Here is a 20899-nt window from a genome sequence, read left to right on the forward strand (position 1 = left end):
AACTTTGAGAGTTTTATTTTCATCTGACATCAATATTACATTTCCACCTCTATTCAGCAAAGATAACTGCGTATTTTTACATTAAATAGCAGTACATACCTCTGGCTTCACTATCTATATTGAAATTACCACACTTTGACACAATACACAGCACAGGATTCTTTTGTATCAGCTACAAGGGTCGGTCCAGTTTTTTTGCCACTACTGTACATTCTATTTGGAGGCATTTGGTCATGCAAAGTGTATCTGCAAAATTCATACTGAAGTTGCCAATGATTGAGTGCATGCAACGCCATCTGGACATGCTGGAATGCGCAAATGGTGACTTGTACTTCCTAAACACCATGATCACTGGAAACCAAGGTGGAGTCATCACAGTGGATACATTAATCATCTCTGAGGCCAAAAAAAAAAAAGAAGTACAGCAGGTGCGCAACAAAGTGAAAGTCATGTTGACCGTGCTTTTTGACTCCCATGGGGTGGTGCATCGTAAATATGCAGCACATGGCCAAAAAATTACCAAAGAGCATTACCTGGAAGTCCTATGTTACCTATGTAATGCTGTGTGGTACAAATGACCAGGACCCTGTTTCATAAAGCTGACAAGTTCTACAATCATGACAGTTCTACAGATATGTCAGAATGTTGTAGCATTTGTTTTGTGACAATTCTTACCTGCTTTGACAAATACAATTTGTGAATTGTCAACAGTGTTTCATAAACATGACAATGGCAGATAAAGTATGTGTAAACATGTAGCAAATTATTTCGTCTTATTCATTTTATATTTTTACAAAAGTAATCGATATGAGACAAGCTGATCGGAATATCTATAATGCACACATTATTATTGAATTTGTTGAAATTAGTAACCACCATTAGAAATTCAATTATGAACAGCGAGAACATTACAAGTAATTGAGGGGTTTGCTGGAAAAAGGGCGTATACGTCAATATGGCGAATTGAGGTACATGCAATCTAAGATTTTAAAACTCACCTGAATAAAATGTTATACACGCACGCAGCCCTGTCCTGCAGGTATGTACAGTACAATCAAAACAAAATTTCGCTACTATAATTATTCACTACATTTTCATATCCATTGTTCAAGAATTAAAACAGAAAATCAATATCCCGAATTTAAAAGAAAACTTACAAATTAAACCAAACCCCTTTAACTCTGTTAAATATAGAATATAATCTAAATTTAACAGAAGAAATACTGAAATCAGAAGTAAACACTGAAATACTGAAACAATTGTCTTTAGAGACAATTAATATTAGGTACCCTCCACAAAACTGGCTTCATTTATACACCGACGGACCCTTGATCTCCAGAGAACAAGGTGCAGGTGTTACATGATGTCTCTTATCCCTTTATAGATCTCTTGGATATGGAACAACAAGTTTTGATGGTGAAATCATTGCAATAAGTCAATGTCTCAGAAATCTTCTATGCCACATCAATAAATTTAGGAATGCAGTTATATTGTCAGACTCCAAAGCAGCTATTCTATCAATCGTCTCTAAACACACACCTTCATCTCAAACAGCAGAAATAACTAAAATGCTCTCTCAATTAATATCACTCAATAAAATAATTGTATTCCAATGGATACCATCCCATTGTGGAATCCTGGGAAACGAGAATGCAAATGCTTTAGCAAAGAAGGGCAGCACTGCTACTTACAGACCTGTTACTAAATCTACGTATTACTCTGTGAAAAGATTTATTAAATCTACATACTTAGACTTCAACAAACAAAATTTGATAACTCAATCCCAAGGGAAAAAATGGAACTCTCTGCATCAAAATCCACAGTTAATTCCCGATTTACCACGAAAATCGTCTGTAGCTGCATTTAGATTGGCAACAGGCCATGATTGTTTGGCCAAACACCTGCATAGAATTGGAATATATCAGTCCCCTAACTGCCCATTGTGCAACTCAAACCAAGTAATGGATTCGGAACACCTCAAAATCTGTGCTTCAATGGCTGGTCATGATAATATCTTTGAAAAATATTGGAGTGCAAGAGGTCAAATGACTTTATTGTCAAACGCCTGGCATTAGAAAACAACAACAACATTTTAAACCGTTTTCCCGAAGAAGGGCGTATAGGTCTATCTGCCTTTCTTCCGGCAAAGCCCTCAATTCTAAATTTTACTAAGAAAGCAACAACATTCCTACCAACAAAATATAGCCTCGTTTTCAAAAGAAGTATCCATTTTTTTTTATCAGGACCCATCGATAATTCCACCAAATCTTGGCAAATTGGTTGCTCTCACGAAGACTTGTGGAATAATTTCGCTAAGCTGTATGCATCAGCAGTTAAGTGATACAAAGCTCCATTTCCCATCCAGTGTAAAAACACACAATAATTTTTTTGGATCAAGTGTTTTATTTCTTTTTGTTTTGTGCAACAAATCTGCTATTTTGCTCATATTTTCAGCTGATGTTTTACTAATACGAAATTTATCTATGAATACAAACTCATTGAAAATGTAATTTAGATTTATCAGTTCTTTAAAAACCTGTGTCCTGCGTGGTTTCCTCTATAATTATAGTTTTCTCTACTACTGCTACTGGTACTGAACATGACACTTAAAAATATTTTCCCTAAAATCCACACCAATATTCAATAGTCTCAATTACAATATAGCTCAATTACTGAAACAGTAAATTGTCAACTTTCTATGACATACAAAACATGAGGTGTCAGAATTTCATGACAATTGTCAACAAATGAATTGACACTTTTCTGTTTCATAAAATGAAATATATCAGAAAAGTCGTGACAAATTGTCACGATTTTTCCTGACAGACAGAATGTTTTATGAAACAGAAATTTGACAATTTGTACAGTCATCATTTGTTAGTTGTCAGAATGACATATTTACAATAAATTGTCAAGTTTATGAAAGAGGTCCCAGACTTGTGGGCAAAGACTTGATAGCTCCTTCAAACCATTAATTACTACAATCAAAAGAATAGATTCTTGTGGTACTCTTATACAATGTTTGTAAAATTTGAATTGCAATTCTTTGTGACTGTCATCTGTTTTCTATTATTGAAATATCATATCAAACTCAATTCATCATCTTTTACTCATAGTAAGGCAACTTTTCAATAACTACGAGTACCCTATCATGAGAGATGGTGTCAATTATCTTAGGTCCACTGGAGTAGCTCCCACAGTGGCATTATTTTCAAAGCCATCTGTAGTCTATTTGCCCTAATACCAGATGTGCTTGTGACAATACATAAGGCGATAAAACTGTAGTTACAGCTATATTAGGCAGAACCTTCTGCAACTGAAGATGGCTCTGACACAAGGGAAAACTCCTTGTTCAAACTTTAAGTTTATCAAATAAACAGAATAATAATTTTCCAATGCTGATAACGCTGCGGATGCCATACAGTGAATTTCATTGCAACAGGGAGAGCAAATTGAATTTGCCCCCTATATGATACGACATCTTTTGGCGGCTGAAGTAAATATGTAAACAGAAGTTTAATGTATTACAAATATTTACCGCTAGATGGCCATACTATTGCTCTGTCGCAATGACGTTATCGTCTACGTCATTCATGTAGTAGCATCCGGGTTTCCGCTGAACAAATTGGGGGCATAAAGATACCGTTCTGTGTATCGTCTTGGTTATTTTTCTCATCTGAGAACATCAACTGTAATTTTTGCAATTTGCAGGTGTATATTGACAAGTGACATATTTTATTTGTCGTATGTCCATCCAGAATCTGAACACATTCGGTGAGTTTCTTTAATTTAACGTTATTGTGAACAACCAGTGAATCTTGATAGATTCTAACAAAATGGCAGATCGGTTGTTTTTGGGTGTATTTACAGTTAAGCTTAATTTGAGAAATAAAATGTTACGGTTACGAAGACGCTTTAAAATTTCTCTTGTTTAAAATTAGACATAATTAAGCCGTGTTTGAAATACAAAGCTGTTCACATTACTCGAAGTGAGTTATTACGCATCTTGGAAGAATTTCTGAAGTCTTAAGGCCATTGTCCTAATTCTGCATTTGTATAATGAATGAGTGCTTCTATTTTGTGTATTGCGAGGGAATTTGTGCTGTTAAGTAACGCCCAAGAAGTCTACCATTATGAATTTAATGTGTTTTAAGGTTAAAATATGTATATTGAAATTTGTGTTGCAAGGACGGATGGTGCAACGGGTCAAGGAAGGGCCTCGAAGGTAATTCAGTGAGAAATTCTTGGAAATTCCTTTATGTAATACCTTCATACTCCTACCCTCCAATTTTTTTAGAATCCTTCATAGATGTGTAATTTTTATTTTGAGCGTTGGAGTGCGCAATACAATGCATTCTTAGTATGACAATCCACTTGAAAGTTAATCGTCATACACTTAGGTACTGACTTTCACTATAGAGATTCTTGTTTCGTGAAAGCCTTTGTCAAACAATGTAGGAATTAAGTATATCGATTTTTGTTTTAATAAAAATGTTTAACTGTAATTTAATTAAATTTATATAGAACAATTCTCAAAATTCCTTATTCGTACTCCTTATTCCATACATTTATCCTTTTATGTTTGCTTATTTTACAATTTTTTCCAGACCCCTTTGCTGATGCAATCAAGGGTTCAGATGATGATGTCCAAGACGGTCTCGTGCATATAAGAATTCAGCAACGCAATGGTCGAAAGACTTTAACTACTGTACAGGGTCTATCTTCTGAGTATGACTTGAAGAAAATTGTTCGAGCATGTAAAAAGGTGAGAATGAAATCTTTTCCGTTACCTTTGCACACATTAGAGCCTGGTTTTCTGGTTTTTTTGGGTTTCCAGGTGTCGGAGTTGTGCTATAATAAAGCATCTTTGGTGACGTCTTTTCTGCCATAAATTGTCTTTAAAGACAACCAGAGAGAAACATTGATTTTGATTCAGCGTATGATTTGTGCACGTCTTGCTGAGTGAATGTGTTTTTTTCCCGCTAAACACTGAGGTAGTTTTCTTCGTATTCCGCTTATATACCTTGCATATACGATCAACTTCATCTCCACAAAAAATTCCCTTTATATTCAACGATATTCACTTCCGAAATCACCGTAACTAAGCGCTAGTTTCACTTTTTTTTAATTAGAAAGTTGTTCCCACTAGAGAAAGTGAACAGTAACATAGGTCCACGACCATGAAATTCTTTTGGTAACTTAGGTAGGCCTGTATAATAGCTAGTTACTATGAGTTCGAAGTAAATTATTGGAAGGTACCTATAATGCAAAATTCTAACAGATTTGTACTTGTACCGAATATTGTTGACATTATTTAGTCAAAGTACATTAGCACATTTTAGAAATAAAATTGGACACTTAACTACTGTTGAAAGATCTGGAACATTCGAAGGTGGTTGCATTTTTTGTAATCTCCGAGACTAGAAGTAACATTTGTAACTAGGTAGCATACCTGCATTTTCTGTTATTTCTCGTTTATAATCAAAGTATTCCATGTAATAGCTTTTCCGTTTTGCCCTATTTTTGCGAGTGAGGTGTTACGTATTGGATTTGCCAGGATCCATTACGCAATTTTACTCCTACGCACCTTATTACGTGTAGGTGCTGTGCTAATAATGTCGAGTGTAAAGTTCGAACGAAGCTGACATTTAGTTCGAAACTTCCCCCATTCTCCTCCCCCGCTCACTCCTGAAATAATTTTCAATTTTCTTGGGTTAAGCTTGTTTTAAACTTACAAAACTTCACATTCAGTGTTGGAAATAGGCCCTAATATTGAAAAACTACAAAATAAATTAAATAACCTCGTTTCTATACAATCTTTTTCCGCCTTTTTATCCTAACGTTTTGAAAGGGATATGTTGTTTGTTTAAAGAAATTTAGTGATTTAATTCTGATTTCAACAAGACATTTTTGAGTTTGACAACTGGCAAGTGCATCTAAAAAAACTATTAGGCCTATGTTTTAATTTAAAACTACGTTTCAATTAAACTCTTTGCAGTGGACGCAAAATATCTCCTAGCGGGGGGTTGAGATAAGGAGAAACAAATTATGCTTTAGTGCGAATTATTATGCGTGTGTGTTAAAACTGAAAATATGACTATATCACAGTCTAGTATTTACAGTCACGAAGCTCAATACGTAGTAAATATGCAAACATTAGATAGTTGCTCACCACTAGGATCGCTAATATCGCCTCATTACAGGCAATGCAAAATAGTACCGTCACAATCTATTGTTTCTAGCACCCTCAAAACTCAAGCTTCGTAACTGTATCTAGTAGACTGTGATTATACACCACTATTCACGTTGCTCCTTTATTACAGTAAAATAATTGAGTCTGACAGTGACAACATGTTTTTTAATTTCAACAGTGTGAATGATTTGTTTTCATACTAATGTCGCCACATCTGTCCCTTTCTCCCGCAAATACACTTTCAGGAATCGAAATAGGTAGTTATTGTAACGGTTGTCAGGCTTAGAGATATCATGTGACCACTGTAGGCCTATTATAAAATTAACTTCCCTTTGCTTCAGATAACCTAGAACAATGATGGCTCTTTCACAGAGAAAAAAAACTTGGACGAAAGATTGGTGTCCATTATGGTACCTTGCGAGTTGAATTTTGGCTTGGATGGTAAATTTTGCCTGGAGCCTTCTCACTTAGGGACGGAGTTCTTTTACATGCTCTAAATCTACCACACAGCTACACTTGATATTGAAACTTCGATCTTGCTGTGCACTACACATCTGATGTGCATTGTGTTTTTTCTCTGATAAATAAAACTTGACAGATGGAATAACCTCACAAATATACACACGGCACAAATTAAGTTAATATAATCACGTTTAATACACTACATTTCCGCAATTCCACAGAATAAATACTACACGCATATCTCAGTCTGTTACATATTTCAGTTGTGAGTATATCCAGCGAAGTACTATTGAAATGGGTATTGCAGCTTGCTGCCAATATCTGGAGAGAAAAATACACTAAACAATCAGTGCCAGGTTAGGTTAGGTTTGATCATGGTTTTGGTATGCCTTGCATAAACGCTTTTTTTTCCTCCCCCTCCCCCCAGCATGGTGAAGAAAGGAGTGATAGTGATACTACTGGGGTGTATGTGAAAATGTTGGGGAAAATCATTCTTGGGGTATAGGGAATGAACGTATTGGGACCGGGTAGGTGTATAGTTTTTGCAGTGTTATCGTGTGCTACAATTTTGAGGTTATTTTCAATTATTTAAGTGTGTTTTTCATCCCATGTATGGTGTGTTGTATTGAAGTTTGATCAATACTCGAAACTGAAATAATAATAATAATAATAATAATAAGTCCACACCTGTGGAGTAATGGTCAGCGCATCTGCCCGCGAAACCAGGTGGCCCGGGTTCGAATCCCGGTCGGGGCAAGTTACCTGGTTGAGGTTTTTTCCGGGGTTTTCCCTCAACCCAATACGAGCAAATGCTGGGTAACTTTCGGTGCTGGACCCCGGACTCATTTCACCGGCATTATCAGCTTCATTTCATTCAGATGCTAAATAACCTAGATGTTGATACAGCTTCGTAAAATAACCCAATAAAATAAATAAAAATAATAATTTGTATGGCATAGAGGTAAAGGAGCTGGTCTTTGTTCTGAGGCCGTGCACCAGTATACATTGAATTCCACATGGACCAATCATCTTGTTGGGTTTTTTTCTTCCGAGGTTCAACTGTAAGCCAAATGTCGCGTAATCCATGGTAACCATATTTCATTTTATCGAAGTTAGAGAACTTTGCACTTGGTGCAGCGATGTTAAATAAACTGACTTGAAAAGAAGTATTGTTTTAATAATGCCTAAACAGAAGTACAAAACATATCCCTTGAGTCGTATGTATTTATTTTATTTAATGCAATGAACATTGAAAGTAATGATATACATAGCTATGAATTATAACAAAGATAAGAAATACAAAATGCAAAGATAGAACAAATAGATTTTAAAGTAAAATTAACAATATATACTACTGGAAAATACTTAGGTCTACAAAAGAGTTGAAAAATTCCTAATGTCATAAAAAGGGTTTTATACTAGGCAGTATTGCAAGATGGTTTTATATCTGTTAAATGTAGAACTTGTATTGTGGAAATTTATTGAACATAGCAACTGCAACCAAGCTAAAACAATTTTTTTATTTAGTCAGTCTTAACATTTGGTTCAGAAAGATAATTATGTATCTTATTAACTCCACAAAATTTGTCCCCCATGTGGTTTCATTCTTTTTCCATAGAAAATTTAAAAAAAAATCCGCACATGGAGTTTTTTTTTTTAAGAATGTCTTGTAGCTTTCAGTTTCAGCTTCTCCCTTTTTTGGTTTATTCTTTAAATAATTATTCTAATTTATAAGCACATATGAAGAACCTATCTTTTAGTTACATGCAACAGAATGACTATTTGGAAATTATTACATATTTGCAGAAAAAGTGAAGGCAAACATATTTCTTCGTGGAATTTTCTTGACGTTCATTAATGACTGTAATAACATGTCTATGTCATTCCATTATGAGATGTTGTATTATGGTGATAAAGTATGTGCATAAAAAGTCTTATCAGTGTTTCTTACGTCTTTGATGCAGATTAAAAATAAATGTGAAGATAGTAATTGTAATGCTGGAATGAATATGTCTTTTAAACCTCCATTGCTATTTATCTTTCGTCTTTGCTTCTGAAGTGAAATCTTGCTTGATGACCTTGTTGCAGTTTGCCTTGTAGGAAACAAGGTCAATGAGTGTACTGTTCAGTAAGGTCAACAAGTTGAATCGATTAATTTCAGATTGAAGTCCGTAGAGATTTAAATAAAATATTCAGTATAGGGCTACAGTCAAACACAAAGCACATTGTACAGAATTTTTAAGGATATGATTTTTCGAGGGAAAAAAATTTCTTATTTCAGTACTGTATGTGCTTCTATTTTCGTGGGTTTTCATAAAATAAGTAATTTGAACGCATATTTACTTACGGTCTTACTAATAAAAACTCTATATACAGACGTTTAACTGTCTTATACAATGAGTAGCTCGTTTATAAGTCGTGTGTAAATTCCTTACTAATATCATTACATACGTCGTGTATAACAGTATAACTGTTACACAGCTACGTCATAGTTTCGTCATTACTTGTTACGAAAGGTAATAGAATATCAGAGGTTCTCTACTGCATCCGGTAGAGTGCTCTAGTGTGGCGTGTTAAGTATCGATAGTACAACTGCCTCTAATCGATTACCACACTACAATTTGGTCAAAGAGTACAAGCTACAGCAATATTATTCTAATAATTCTATGATCTTTGGTTTGTTCTTCTGTGGTTACAAGGTAAACATCATCGTAAAATGACAGTCGATACGAACAGCTGTTAGAGAGGCGGCCATTTTTTCCCTATATACAACACTTAAACAAGGGGTTTCGTGTATATAACTACTGCAAAGCAATTCCCATTGTATAGTTACAGCCTGTTTATACGTCCATAGCTTATTCACGGTTTATTAGTAACGTTTTCTGTCTCAACTCTGCATAAGTCTCGTATAAAAACTATACACAGTTTATTAGTAAGACTGTTTAAATTTTACACGTACAATAAAAACAATGTAACATTCCCAGCATTTAAATAATTCCCCAAAACATACACCTAGCGTTGCAGGAACAGTTTTGTGACAGTTCGTAAATATTTTAGTGCATGGAGTTTGTAAAATTAGAATGTCAGACTTCGAGAAAGCCAAGAGACATGAATGCTACCAAGCACCAAAAAAATCAACTATTATAGCCGCTTGCAATAAACAAGCATTTTTGATTGGAAGTTTCAAACGAAGCATCTAGGGAGTGAGAAAAAAAAACATAAATAAAGAATAGAACTGCACTCAACCACGGGTTTTTTATGGTACATTTCGTTATTTCCATGATAAAGGTCTTATTTCGTGGTAACAGACACATTTCACGGTTTCCTTCTGCTTAATTATGATTACGATAGGCCTACATGTAAGTGGAAAGGCTAAATGGTAGAATACCACTAATTGACATTTGAATTGTTTTCTGGCTCTATCTCAGAAACAGATGGACTGAATTATTATTATTATTATTATTATTATTATTATTATTATTATTATTATTTCTTTTGTTAGGTTTATTTATACATGCATTAATATCTGTGGTCATATCACATGTTAGGATCTGTAGGCCGTTGTAACTATTGTTGAGTTCTTGTTTCTGTCTTATGTTATAGATGGCTTGTGTTCATGTAACTGATTTTTTTAGATTTTAATTAATGTTTATGATATATGTGACTAAGGCGTTGATGAATAATGATAAGTAAATTTCCAATCCGGCATTTGCCTTTGTGACTGAGGGAAACCATGAAAAACCCCAATCAGATTGGCTGGCAAAGGGGTCGAACCCAGGACCTCCCGAATACGAGTCACAAATACTACTGTCTGCTCCAACTTGTTCGGTTGTTATTACTATTTTTTTGTTATATTATTATTATTATTATTATTATTATTATTATTATTATTATTATTATTATTATTTTAATCCAATGCCACCAGGTTGTCTTTTCGACATTTCTGGTCTTCTCTCCTGGCTGTGGCTTAATTGTAACCCACTTCTGAGGTTGGGGCGCCTGGAAGGCGGAGTTACATTACCCCGATGATGTGATAGGATGATTATTATAATGTGGTGCCAGGAGAGGTCTTAAATCTAAACTTAACCTAAATTCCAGACTATGGACGAACACAGGAATAATCCCCTTTAAGGAAAAATTCCTGTGCTCTAACTGGGAATCGACCTCATGAACTATAGCCAGAAACTCTGACCACTAGACTATGAGGCTGGCATTATTATTATTATTATTATTATTGTTATTATTATTATTATTATTATTATTATTATTATTATTATTATTATTATTATACTCTGAAATCTATAATTAGGCTATTTCAGTGCATAAAGTTCCGTGGTCTAGTGAAGAAAGTTTTTAAATAAGTTAACATTGAGTGTAATATACTAAATAACGCTTCATTGAAATATAGGCTCTTCTTCTAATATTGGGCAGATGTAGATGTAGTCATGGTATGTGGATTGTGTAGGTGTGTACTAATTCTGAACTTTATTTTACAGGAGTTCGCCTGCAATGGCACAGTGATTGAACATCCAGAGTACGGTGAAGTGCTCCAACTCCAAGGTGATCAGCGGGAAAACATCTGCCAGTGGCTAACAAAGGCCGGCCTCGCTAAACCTGAACAGCTCAAAGTTCATGGTTTTTAAGAAAAACCTCGTCTCACAAATGATCCTCCCAACACACTAAATTAACTGCAACCAGGGAATCTCAAGGTGTATCTATCTGTTGTGGGACACTTGACAATTGCTGAATTTGGGGCACAATTTCACTACTGTTTTGTCACTTTTTTTTTCTCTCTATCTCTCGCCCCCGCCCTTCCCCCCTCACCCGCCCCCCCTACTTCAGTCTTTTCTTTAGCAAGCAATAACCTTCTTAGCTCTCTACCTGTTCCCAAACCATTAGACCCTTAAGGTAAAAGTTCTGTCACATAGAGGCAATTCAACCCCAGCCCATTTGTCCTGCGACTAGAGGCGATGTGCGTGCTTTATGTGAGGTAGTATGTATCTGAGCGCTATTGATGATTTTAGAGAAATTTATCAGCCAATTAGGTGGAAAAAGTGTTAACGATGGATTTTTTTTTATTTAATGGGGGATGTTGTATGCAGTTTTGTAATTACAAGAACTATTTTTGTATAGGGGAAACCTTTTGAGGCTTGGCTGTCTTGTTGGTTTTTTTGGTTCCTTGTTTTAGGCCTTTTACTTCCACGTTTGTTTAAGCATGGTATCGACTTGGCATAACAGCACTTCATACTGATGATTCAAATCTCCAACCTCTCCAGTTTGATATTTCGTGCCTTTTAGGGGGGATCATGCAGGTATGAGTTTGCAGTTCAGATAATGCTTCAGTATGGCTGTATTAAGCTTCCCTAAATTTTTGGAATTCATTTTACAAAACTTATTTTCCATTCAATTTGTTAAATCTATTTTTATTTAACATGTAGGTGGTTAACTTTATCTTAATTTTAAAGAAATAAACTAGGTGGTTAACTTATGTTCTTAAATTCACGAATTTTCGATGTTTAATGACTTGAAATAAAAGAAGTTGAATAGACTGGTTCAAGTGTATAATGGTTCAATTGTTCAAATAAAAGTTAATCAGCACATGAAGACGTGTTATTGTTGTCACACCATGCACCCTATCCTTGGCATTGAAGTTTCAGATGAATTTATCTTTTTTTGGAGTGATACTGAAGGACGAAAATTTATGTAGTGTTTCAAAGCAAGATGTTACAGCATTACAAGAAAGGCGTGTGTTTGATATGTGACGACAGTGACTCAAGAAAGGAAAACCCGTCTAGAGTGAGACCACCCAGAATAGATCTGTCGCAAACAAATTCATCATAATTTCAAAATCTTGCAAGTGAGCATGTAATGAGAGTTTAAGGTGTTACTTCAGTTTCATGTAGATAAATAACTTCATGCCGAATATACAAATAATACAGGGTGTTCCAAAATGAGCTTCACAACTTTGATGGCTAATAACTTGGAAATGGAAAGAGATAGAAAGATGTGTGTTTTTTTCACTATGTTCTGACACGGTTGAAGTTTTGGTAGTTCCAAAACTTCAGTATATGCTACATTTGTAACATGCATGTTATCAAGGTGGTGGTTGTTTTCTAATGCCAGGCGTTTGACAATGAAGTCATTTGACTTCTTGCACTCCAATATTTTTCAAAGATATTATCATGGTCAGCCACTGAAGCACAGATTTGGAGGTGTTCCGAATCCATTTCTTGGTTTGAGTTGCACAATGGGCAGTTAGGGGACTGATATATTACAATTCTATGCAGGTGTTTGGCCTGTTGCCAATCTAAATGCAGCTACAGACAATTTTCGTGGTAAATCGGGAATTAACTGTGGATTATGATGCAGAGAGTTCCATTTTTTCCCTTGAGATTGTGTTGTCAAATTTTTTCACAGAGTAATACGTAGATTTAGTAACAGGTCTGTAAGTAGCAGTGCTGCCCTTCTTTGCTAAAGCGTCCGCATTCTCGTTTCCCAGGATTCCACAACGGGATGGTATCCATTGGAATACAATTCTTTTATTGAGTGGTATTGAGAGAGCATATTAGTTATTTCTGCTGTTTGAGATGGTGTGTGTTTAGAGACTATTGATAGAATAGCTGCTTTGGAGATCAAGGATCCATCTGTGTATAAATGATGCCAGTTTTGTGGAGGGTACCTAATATTGTCTCTAAAGACAGTTGTTTCATTATCAAGGTAGTACTCCACGTCAGGCCCAGCATTTCTGCATTAACCTGTGCTATCTCAGCGGTTAAGAGAGCACAAAGGTCCTGCAAGTTCCTCACTGGCATTCTGTAGAGCACATTTTTCACATGCCCTCATAAGGAAAAAATCCGGGGGGAGGGATGTATGCAGATTTTTGGGGCCAAGGTATAGGCCCTCCTCTGCCAATCCAGTGACCAGGAAATGTGTGTTTCGAAGCCTTAATGGTCAAGGTTCAGTGAGGAGGAACACCATCCAGCTGAAGCATGATATCAGGTTGAAGGAGTTAACCTCTGGAAGGGCAGTGTTTCCCAACATGTCCAATTAAACAACTGAGGATATTGAGTAGGGGTTACGAATGGAGCTCAAATCGAAATTTTGTAAGTGGCTACCAAAACTTGAAGTGTGTCTGAACATTAGAAACCTCATCTTTCTACCACTTTCTGTTTCCAAGTTATTAGCCATCAAATTTGTGAAAATAATTTTGGGAAACCCTGTATAATAAGTAGAGTTCTGCGTTTTCATGGAAAATAATTCATTTGGTATGGATATAATAATACTAATACAGTAGAACTTGGTTATAGCGACCTCGTTTTGTGCGACACCTCGACTATAAGGTCAAATATTCTGTGGTCCCAACTAATTCCCCATAAGACATATGCTTTCCTACCTTGCTTAATACGACAAACGCGTATGCGTCTACCTCGCATATAACGTCATTTTCAACCTGTTTGGAATAAGATTTTCTAAGAACCAAAGTATTTTAAGAAATATTTTGTTGAAATCTGACTGTGACAAATTCTTTACAGTCTCCTTCTGTGATAGACCTCTGGAATGCAGGCGGATTCCCCACCCCATTGTAACCTGTCCGAATTCATGCGTTATTAGATCAGTTTCGACAGGAAGTTTTCACTAAGTGCACGCATTTTAACGCAGTATGGCCACTAAAAGAAGTGAGTGACGCTTTAGAAGTCATTAGAATTATGAACATGTTCTATGAAGCTAGGGAAGGGAGCAGTGAAATTGCAAATGAAATTATGAACATAGAACGTAGTTTAGCCCTAGAAAGTATGTATTGGACAAGTAGAAGACAACAGAGTAAAATGGCTGATTACTTCACTTCTAAGTAAAGTAGTTTGGTGAGTACTGAACAAACTGTTTTAATACAGAATACTGTATTTATAATTGTAGGCCTACGTGTATTTATTATGTTCATTGTAGGCTTAAAAGTCAATACATAAATCTAAAGTAAGTCTAATTAAATTTGTTATTTTTCATTTTCCGCCTCACTAGACTGATAAAGTGAATCTCGGTTACTATGACACTCGTTTATAACATAATGTTTAAGGTCCATTGGATGTCGTTATAACCAAGTTCTACTGTAATCGTATTTTACATTAATGTTCTAACAGGATGATTCGTGACTAGTGTGTATAATTTCATGAGATTATGATCCCTTTGGTTACTGTGGTAAGGACAACTCAAACAGAAGTCCACTTTTGGATTGTTGCAGAGTTATTTGTACACTAATCAAAACAGATTGGATACTTTAAATGTACAAAATTATAATACAGTAGAATTCCATTTATCCAAACTTCGGTCAATAGGCAACTCTACCTATGGTGAGTAAATTGAATTTGTAACGGAAAGTGTCCCCACACGAAACAAAGCCCTCAAGAAGTAAATGTGCTTCGAAAATACATTAGTGTAGTTCCTAGTGGAGTATCAAGGGAAGTTATCTGTAGTTATTTGAACCGCACAGAAAATATAATAGTAGCACAGTCTAATACAGTGATGTCAAAGCAAGCGCATTTTTCTGACCTTGACATCATGCGTGGGCATCAAGCGCTAAGTATGGAAAGAGGAAGGTTGTGTATATAAATAAGCAGGCTGTTGAATTAAGAAAACAGTGGTGCACAAACTTCAAACGGAACTTGAAATTTTGTGCCTTTCTCTTTGATATTTATATTGTCTGTAAAACAAAAGTACTAATACCAATTTCTTAATATTGCAGTTGTGTTTTAAATGTTAATAACATAATAAAGAGTTAAGAAGAAATATTCACATAAATTTCATAGTAGTACAACTATACTGTACTAAATGGATGAAACACATCATTCATAAAGAAAGTGATATCCCAAAGAAATAAATTGAGTATGACATGATAAGTTTGAATTGATATTGATGGTATCTTTAGCCTTATAAAAGTAATCAATAAACTAATCAAAACAATATTACAGTACAAAGCAAAGTTACCTAGGTGCTGTATATGTTTTAAGTGTAACTAATATAACATAACAAAACTCTTATCGCATTAAGCTTTTAAGGTGATATTGGTGAGCAACTTCCTATCATCAGAATATTAAATTATTTTCTCGAAATCTGCTGAAGCTATAGAGCTGACATTTTTACAACACATGGGCACATATCTTTTGCTTATGATGTAAGAGTGGTTGCTTTGTTAATTCATTTCCTTACAAACAATTTCCATGCGAATATTTTCAATACACTATCTTCAGTAATACATATTTACAATATATTAGATTTACGAAAACATTCTGTAAGGCTACTAAATAAGTAGTCCTATATCTGAAAATTTCACTTTTCTATAAAAAAGTTGAGAAAATATTTCTTTTGAACAAAAAAATCAAACTTGTGAAAAACTAACATTAAAATTAAAACTTACGTTCTTATAATGCACTTATACTTCTCAGAAAAATTTAATAATTAACATGGATACAGTTTTAATAAGTTCTCTTCCCTTTGTTGAATCAGTGCTGGCTATCCCTGAATATAGCTCGACCAAGCAGCATATACCAGCTCTTTCGTCTGTCTCTTTCCTTTCCGCTGTAAAGCGCTCAGGCTCTCCTGGGCTCTAAAGCGCGCGCTTGCTCCTGTGGGCATCAGTTGACATGACTGGTCTAATATATACAGTCACGAAGCTCAATACGTAGTAAATATGCATCCATAGATAGTTGCTAACCTCTAGGATCACTAATATCGCCTCATTACAGACAATGCGAGATAGTACCTGCACTTTCTGTTGTTCCTAGAACCCTCATAAACTCAAGCTTCGTGACTATATACTAGACTGTGATAGTAGTACAAACACACAGCAAACAACAAAGATTTTTTTCTTATGAAATGAGCTCTTATTTACTTTTTTCGCTGCAACTAATCCACAATAAAATATGTTTCCTATGACATGGTGCCTAAATTGTTTTCACCAGTTCATAAATCATTTGCCATCCATAATGTGTCCAACTTATGCTTGAAGGCCACAGTTCTTTGACAAGCGTATTTTAATTGCTGCATAATATTTATACTGAGCAAACATATTTCATTTAATTATACCCATTTCTTTTTCTGGTTTACCATGCAATGTTTCGATTTCATATGATCTTTCATGTCATATTTAGGTTGTATAGTGCTGTCATGGAGGCCATACTGGGCCATACATCGTATGGAACCTACAATTTTTTAAATTAATCATATGAGCAAAAGAAAATTTTGTCTGTGCGAAGCCATACAGCATATGGGTGCCTAAGTTTTGTACGTGGATAACTGTACAGATCTTAGATCATTTCTTGCTGTTCCTAATGTATTTTGTTTGATGCTCATAAACAAAACTTGACCACCTCTGCAATACTGGAATCCAGAATTATGTAAAATAATTTGTTGAAAAGCAAGAAGTGCTGCAAATACACACTCCAAGATTCGAGACAAGTGTGCGTTTACGGTGGGGCTACATGGTGTATTCTTTAAATCAAACTTGTTGTATAATTAAAATGTAAAGCAAAACAATTTCTTTACTTCTTTACTGCTAAAAAAACCATTAAATGGTAGTCAGAGAGATAGATATTTCAAGGGAGAAAACAATTTGCGGGGCGTATGGCCAGGAGAAAAATTACCATGACAACACTCGTATGTAGTAACTAGGGGGCGGATTCATATGCACTAAAAACGGCAACATATGAATGCACGTATGTACTTAAAATCTCGATATATGCACTCTTAAAGTTGAAAAAAGAAAAGTAGCAATTTACTACTATTGATTGTTTTTCTGTTATACATAAGAATATTGAGACACCATCAGTTGCTGAAGTTGCGTGTCCTTCAATCCACTGCTTAAGCAGTACTCTTCTGACACATTTTTCGTTAGGTATCGTTGATAAATCTAATTCAACATTAATAATTTTCTTGCAGCTAAGATGTTCTAAAATATAATGCACAGTACACACTGTCGAAGTTTCTAAGACCTATCACTATAATAAAATGAAACATTCTGATTATTGTTGACAGGTGTTGAAATTCGAATTTAGTGAGTGCAAAGAAGCCTAGGAACACTTTCTGTAACTTCTGCTTCAATCATATTGCAGCGTTCTACTGACAAAATCTTATACACGTGCGAAGTAGACAATAAGGTGGTTTCTTGTTTTGAATAACTGTTCTTGTATTCACAACTTTCATCCATCATAACATCCCAATATTGTAAATTTGCACAGAGTCAGCATTGCACTTAATTGAGTACTTTGTTGATCGCCAAGGATTTGTCCAAAATGATTTGCCAACAACAGTGCTATGTCTGCATGTTGTCAGATTGCAATAAATAAAATATAACTCCTGTAATGTGTTTCAATGTCTGAATTTTTTTGTTTTATTTATGTTTTTTTGTTATGTGTAACTGCCACTGGGAGAAAATCCATCTGTAGTTACTTTTCATTTGTTCACTCATTCTACGGAAATTTTGGATTTCCCTTAGCAGTAGTAGGCTGCAACCTGGAGTATGCCATTGGAAACTTTGAAAAATAAAACGAAATGAAATAATACATGCTATAACTAATTCTGGAACATTTATTACAAAATAATTAATAGAAGTGAAAATTACAACTACATTCACAAAACTGAAAAACAATCTGAAGCATTTGGTCTCGTAATAAATAAAAATAAAACTAAGTATTTAAAATGTGGTAACCAAAATTCTATTACAAATAACCTGAAAATCAATGATATGCAGATTGCTCAAGTCAATAAATTTAAATATCTGGGAACAATATTAAATGGCAATAACTTCATAGAAGATGAAATTAAAGAATGAATTACCAATGGTAACAGAGCCTATTTCGCCAACCAAAGCTTATATAAAAGCAAAACAAATAACAAAAGAAATCAAATTAAGATTATATTGGACCATAATAAGGCCAGTTGTCACCTACGCCTGTGAAACTTGGGTATTGAAAGAATCAATCAAACAAAAATGGTTAAGTTTTGAAAGTAGGATTTTAAGAAGAATCTTTGGATCCTCCAAGAATAGAGATGGCAACTGGAGAATAAAAACTAACAAAGAACTAAATGTTCTAATATACAATCAAAGTATGATAAATTTCATCAGGGCTATGAGGTTAAGTTGGTTTGGCCATGTTAAAAGAATGGAAGACCGGAGGCTAGTGAAAGGTATATATAAATGGAAACCCATGGGAACTAGAGCAGCGGGTAGACCGAAAAGCTGCTGGGAAGATGATATTGTGAATGATTTGGGGAAGCTAAGAATCAAGGATTGGATGATGGTCATACAGAATAGAAGTTCCTGGAAAAAGGTTGTTGAGAAGGCCAAGACATTTAATTTTGAAGTTCTAGTGCCTTGAGAAGAAGAAGAAGAAAATTACAGCTTCAAAAATGAAAATCGTTTCTTCTCACTTTCACTATTGATTGACTAATTGTCTCGTTTCTTACCTATGTGGTCTGAGTCTTCATGCTTTCGATTAGCGATTTGAAATGCTAATTATTTCGAGTTCTCATGGAGAAGGAATCTTCAAATGAAATTTCGGCCCTGCATCGGACCAGTTCCCATCTAGCATCATACTGTAAGTGGTAAAATTCGGTTTCATGTATCAGCTCAGTCGAGTACTGGTTAGATGATTGTTCACATCTGGACGTAAGACCAGCAGTCAGCTTTGGCTCTTCCTGGGCTGTCGAGTCATGGATTTAATTTAACTTTGAAATTTAATTCAGAAGTAATGAAAACTACCAGCATTGTGACCAGTCTCCCTCGTAATTATTTCATCATTTAGTTTAACTGACAAAATTCTGGGTGCAATTAATACAAATTTCCAAGTTGGGGGGATTTTCTGTGATAAGGCATCCGACTTCATAAATCATAAAATACTGCTAGACAGATTAGATTATTGTGGAATTAAAGATGTTGCAAAACAATGGTTTCACTCATATCTTATATATAATAAACAGAAAGTCGAAATCAATATAATGGATAGTACTATGAAATCTGCCTCGACATGGGGAATTAATAATAATGGAATTCCACAAGGATCAGTATTAGGTTCCCTACTTTTTCTAGTGTTCATAAATGTTCTTGCCCCCCTAATAAAAGATGTAGATTATCCCATATTAATTGCAGATGACACAAGTGTAGTAATTACAGCCAATAACTCTTAACACATTCCAATCTTGAACAGAGGCAATTCTCCTCAAAATATGTGATCGGTTCTCAGCCAATAAATTAGTCTTAAATTGTAACAAAACTAACATAATCCAATTTAAATCCAGTCCAATTTCAACCGCAATAATTAACAACAGGTTTCTAATAGAAACAACAAGAACAACAGCCAAATTTCTTGGCTTAATCGATAATATATTTCATTGGAAAATTATATTAAATAAATTACCCCCAAATTAAATTCAGCATGTTTTGCTATTATATCTATACAAGAGATAGTAAATTTCAATATCTTAAAAATAGTATACTTTGCATACTTCCATTCTCTAATGAGTTTTGGAATATTCTGGAGAAATTCTGCAGGTAGTTACAGTATATTCCTATTACAAAAAAAGAGTAGGTAATTAGAATAATAGTAGGTGCCACATTTAGGGAATCGTGTAGGATCATTAAAAAAAACTGCAAATAATGCCCATAGCTTATCAGTACACTTTTTCATTAATAAACTTCCTCCTATGTAATCGTGAAAACTTTGTAACTAATTCAACAGTTCATAGCTTAAATACTTGTCAAAAAATGACTTCATTGGCAAGTCTATCGTGCTATCAAAAAGGAGTGTGTTATATGACAGTAAAAATTTGTAATAGCCACCCTATGGATATAAAAATTCAAACTCAAAACATCAGATTATTTAGGGCCAAATTAAAGAAGTACCTGATTTCTGACGCCTTCTATTCTGTAGGTGAATTTATGACATTCAGCAACGCTGCATGAATATTTCTGTCTTGTATTAAGTATCAATACTAACCCCTTGTTTGTACTAGTATATTGTAAAACTCTTCTGTATATATTTCAACTAGACTGTTGACTATAATTAAGACTTTGTAGTACTATTAAGATTTTTTTGACATGTTCCATATTCTAGCTGTGAAGTGATGTACGAATACCATGGAACGTAAATAAATATACAATAGAATACATCGTCCTGGCAAATGCTGATACCGCCAGTTTGTTTTGTACAGGGACATCACTTTATTTTTACCAACATTTTTAACATTAACCTGACT

At 34.8% G+C, this 20899-nt stretch overlaps 1 protein-coding gene across 1 annotated transcript; it reads left to right on the forward strand.

The window, feature by feature from the left end:
* The first annotated feature begins 3528 nt into the window (after window positions 1-3528).
* On the forward strand, window positions 3529-11696 carry eIF1 (eukaryotic translation initiation factor eIF1). Its single transcript, XM_069843937.1, has 3 exons — window positions 3529-3774; window positions 4608-4765; window positions 11152-11696. Exons 1-3 carry the CDS (start codon window positions 3747-3749, stop codon window positions 11296-11298), a joined length of 333 nt encoding a protein of 110 aa, XP_069700038.1. The 5' UTR covers window positions 3529-3746; the 3' UTR covers window positions 11299-11696.
* The last annotated feature ends 9203 nt before the right edge of the window (window positions 11697-20899 follow it).

This window comes from Periplaneta americana, chromosome 1 (genome assembly GCF_040183065.1).
Source record: "Periplaneta americana isolate PAMFEO1 chromosome 1, P.americana_PAMFEO1_priV1, whole genome shotgun sequence".
Classification (NCBI taxonomy): Eukaryota; Metazoa; Arthropoda; class Insecta; order Blattodea; family Blattidae; genus Periplaneta; species Periplaneta americana.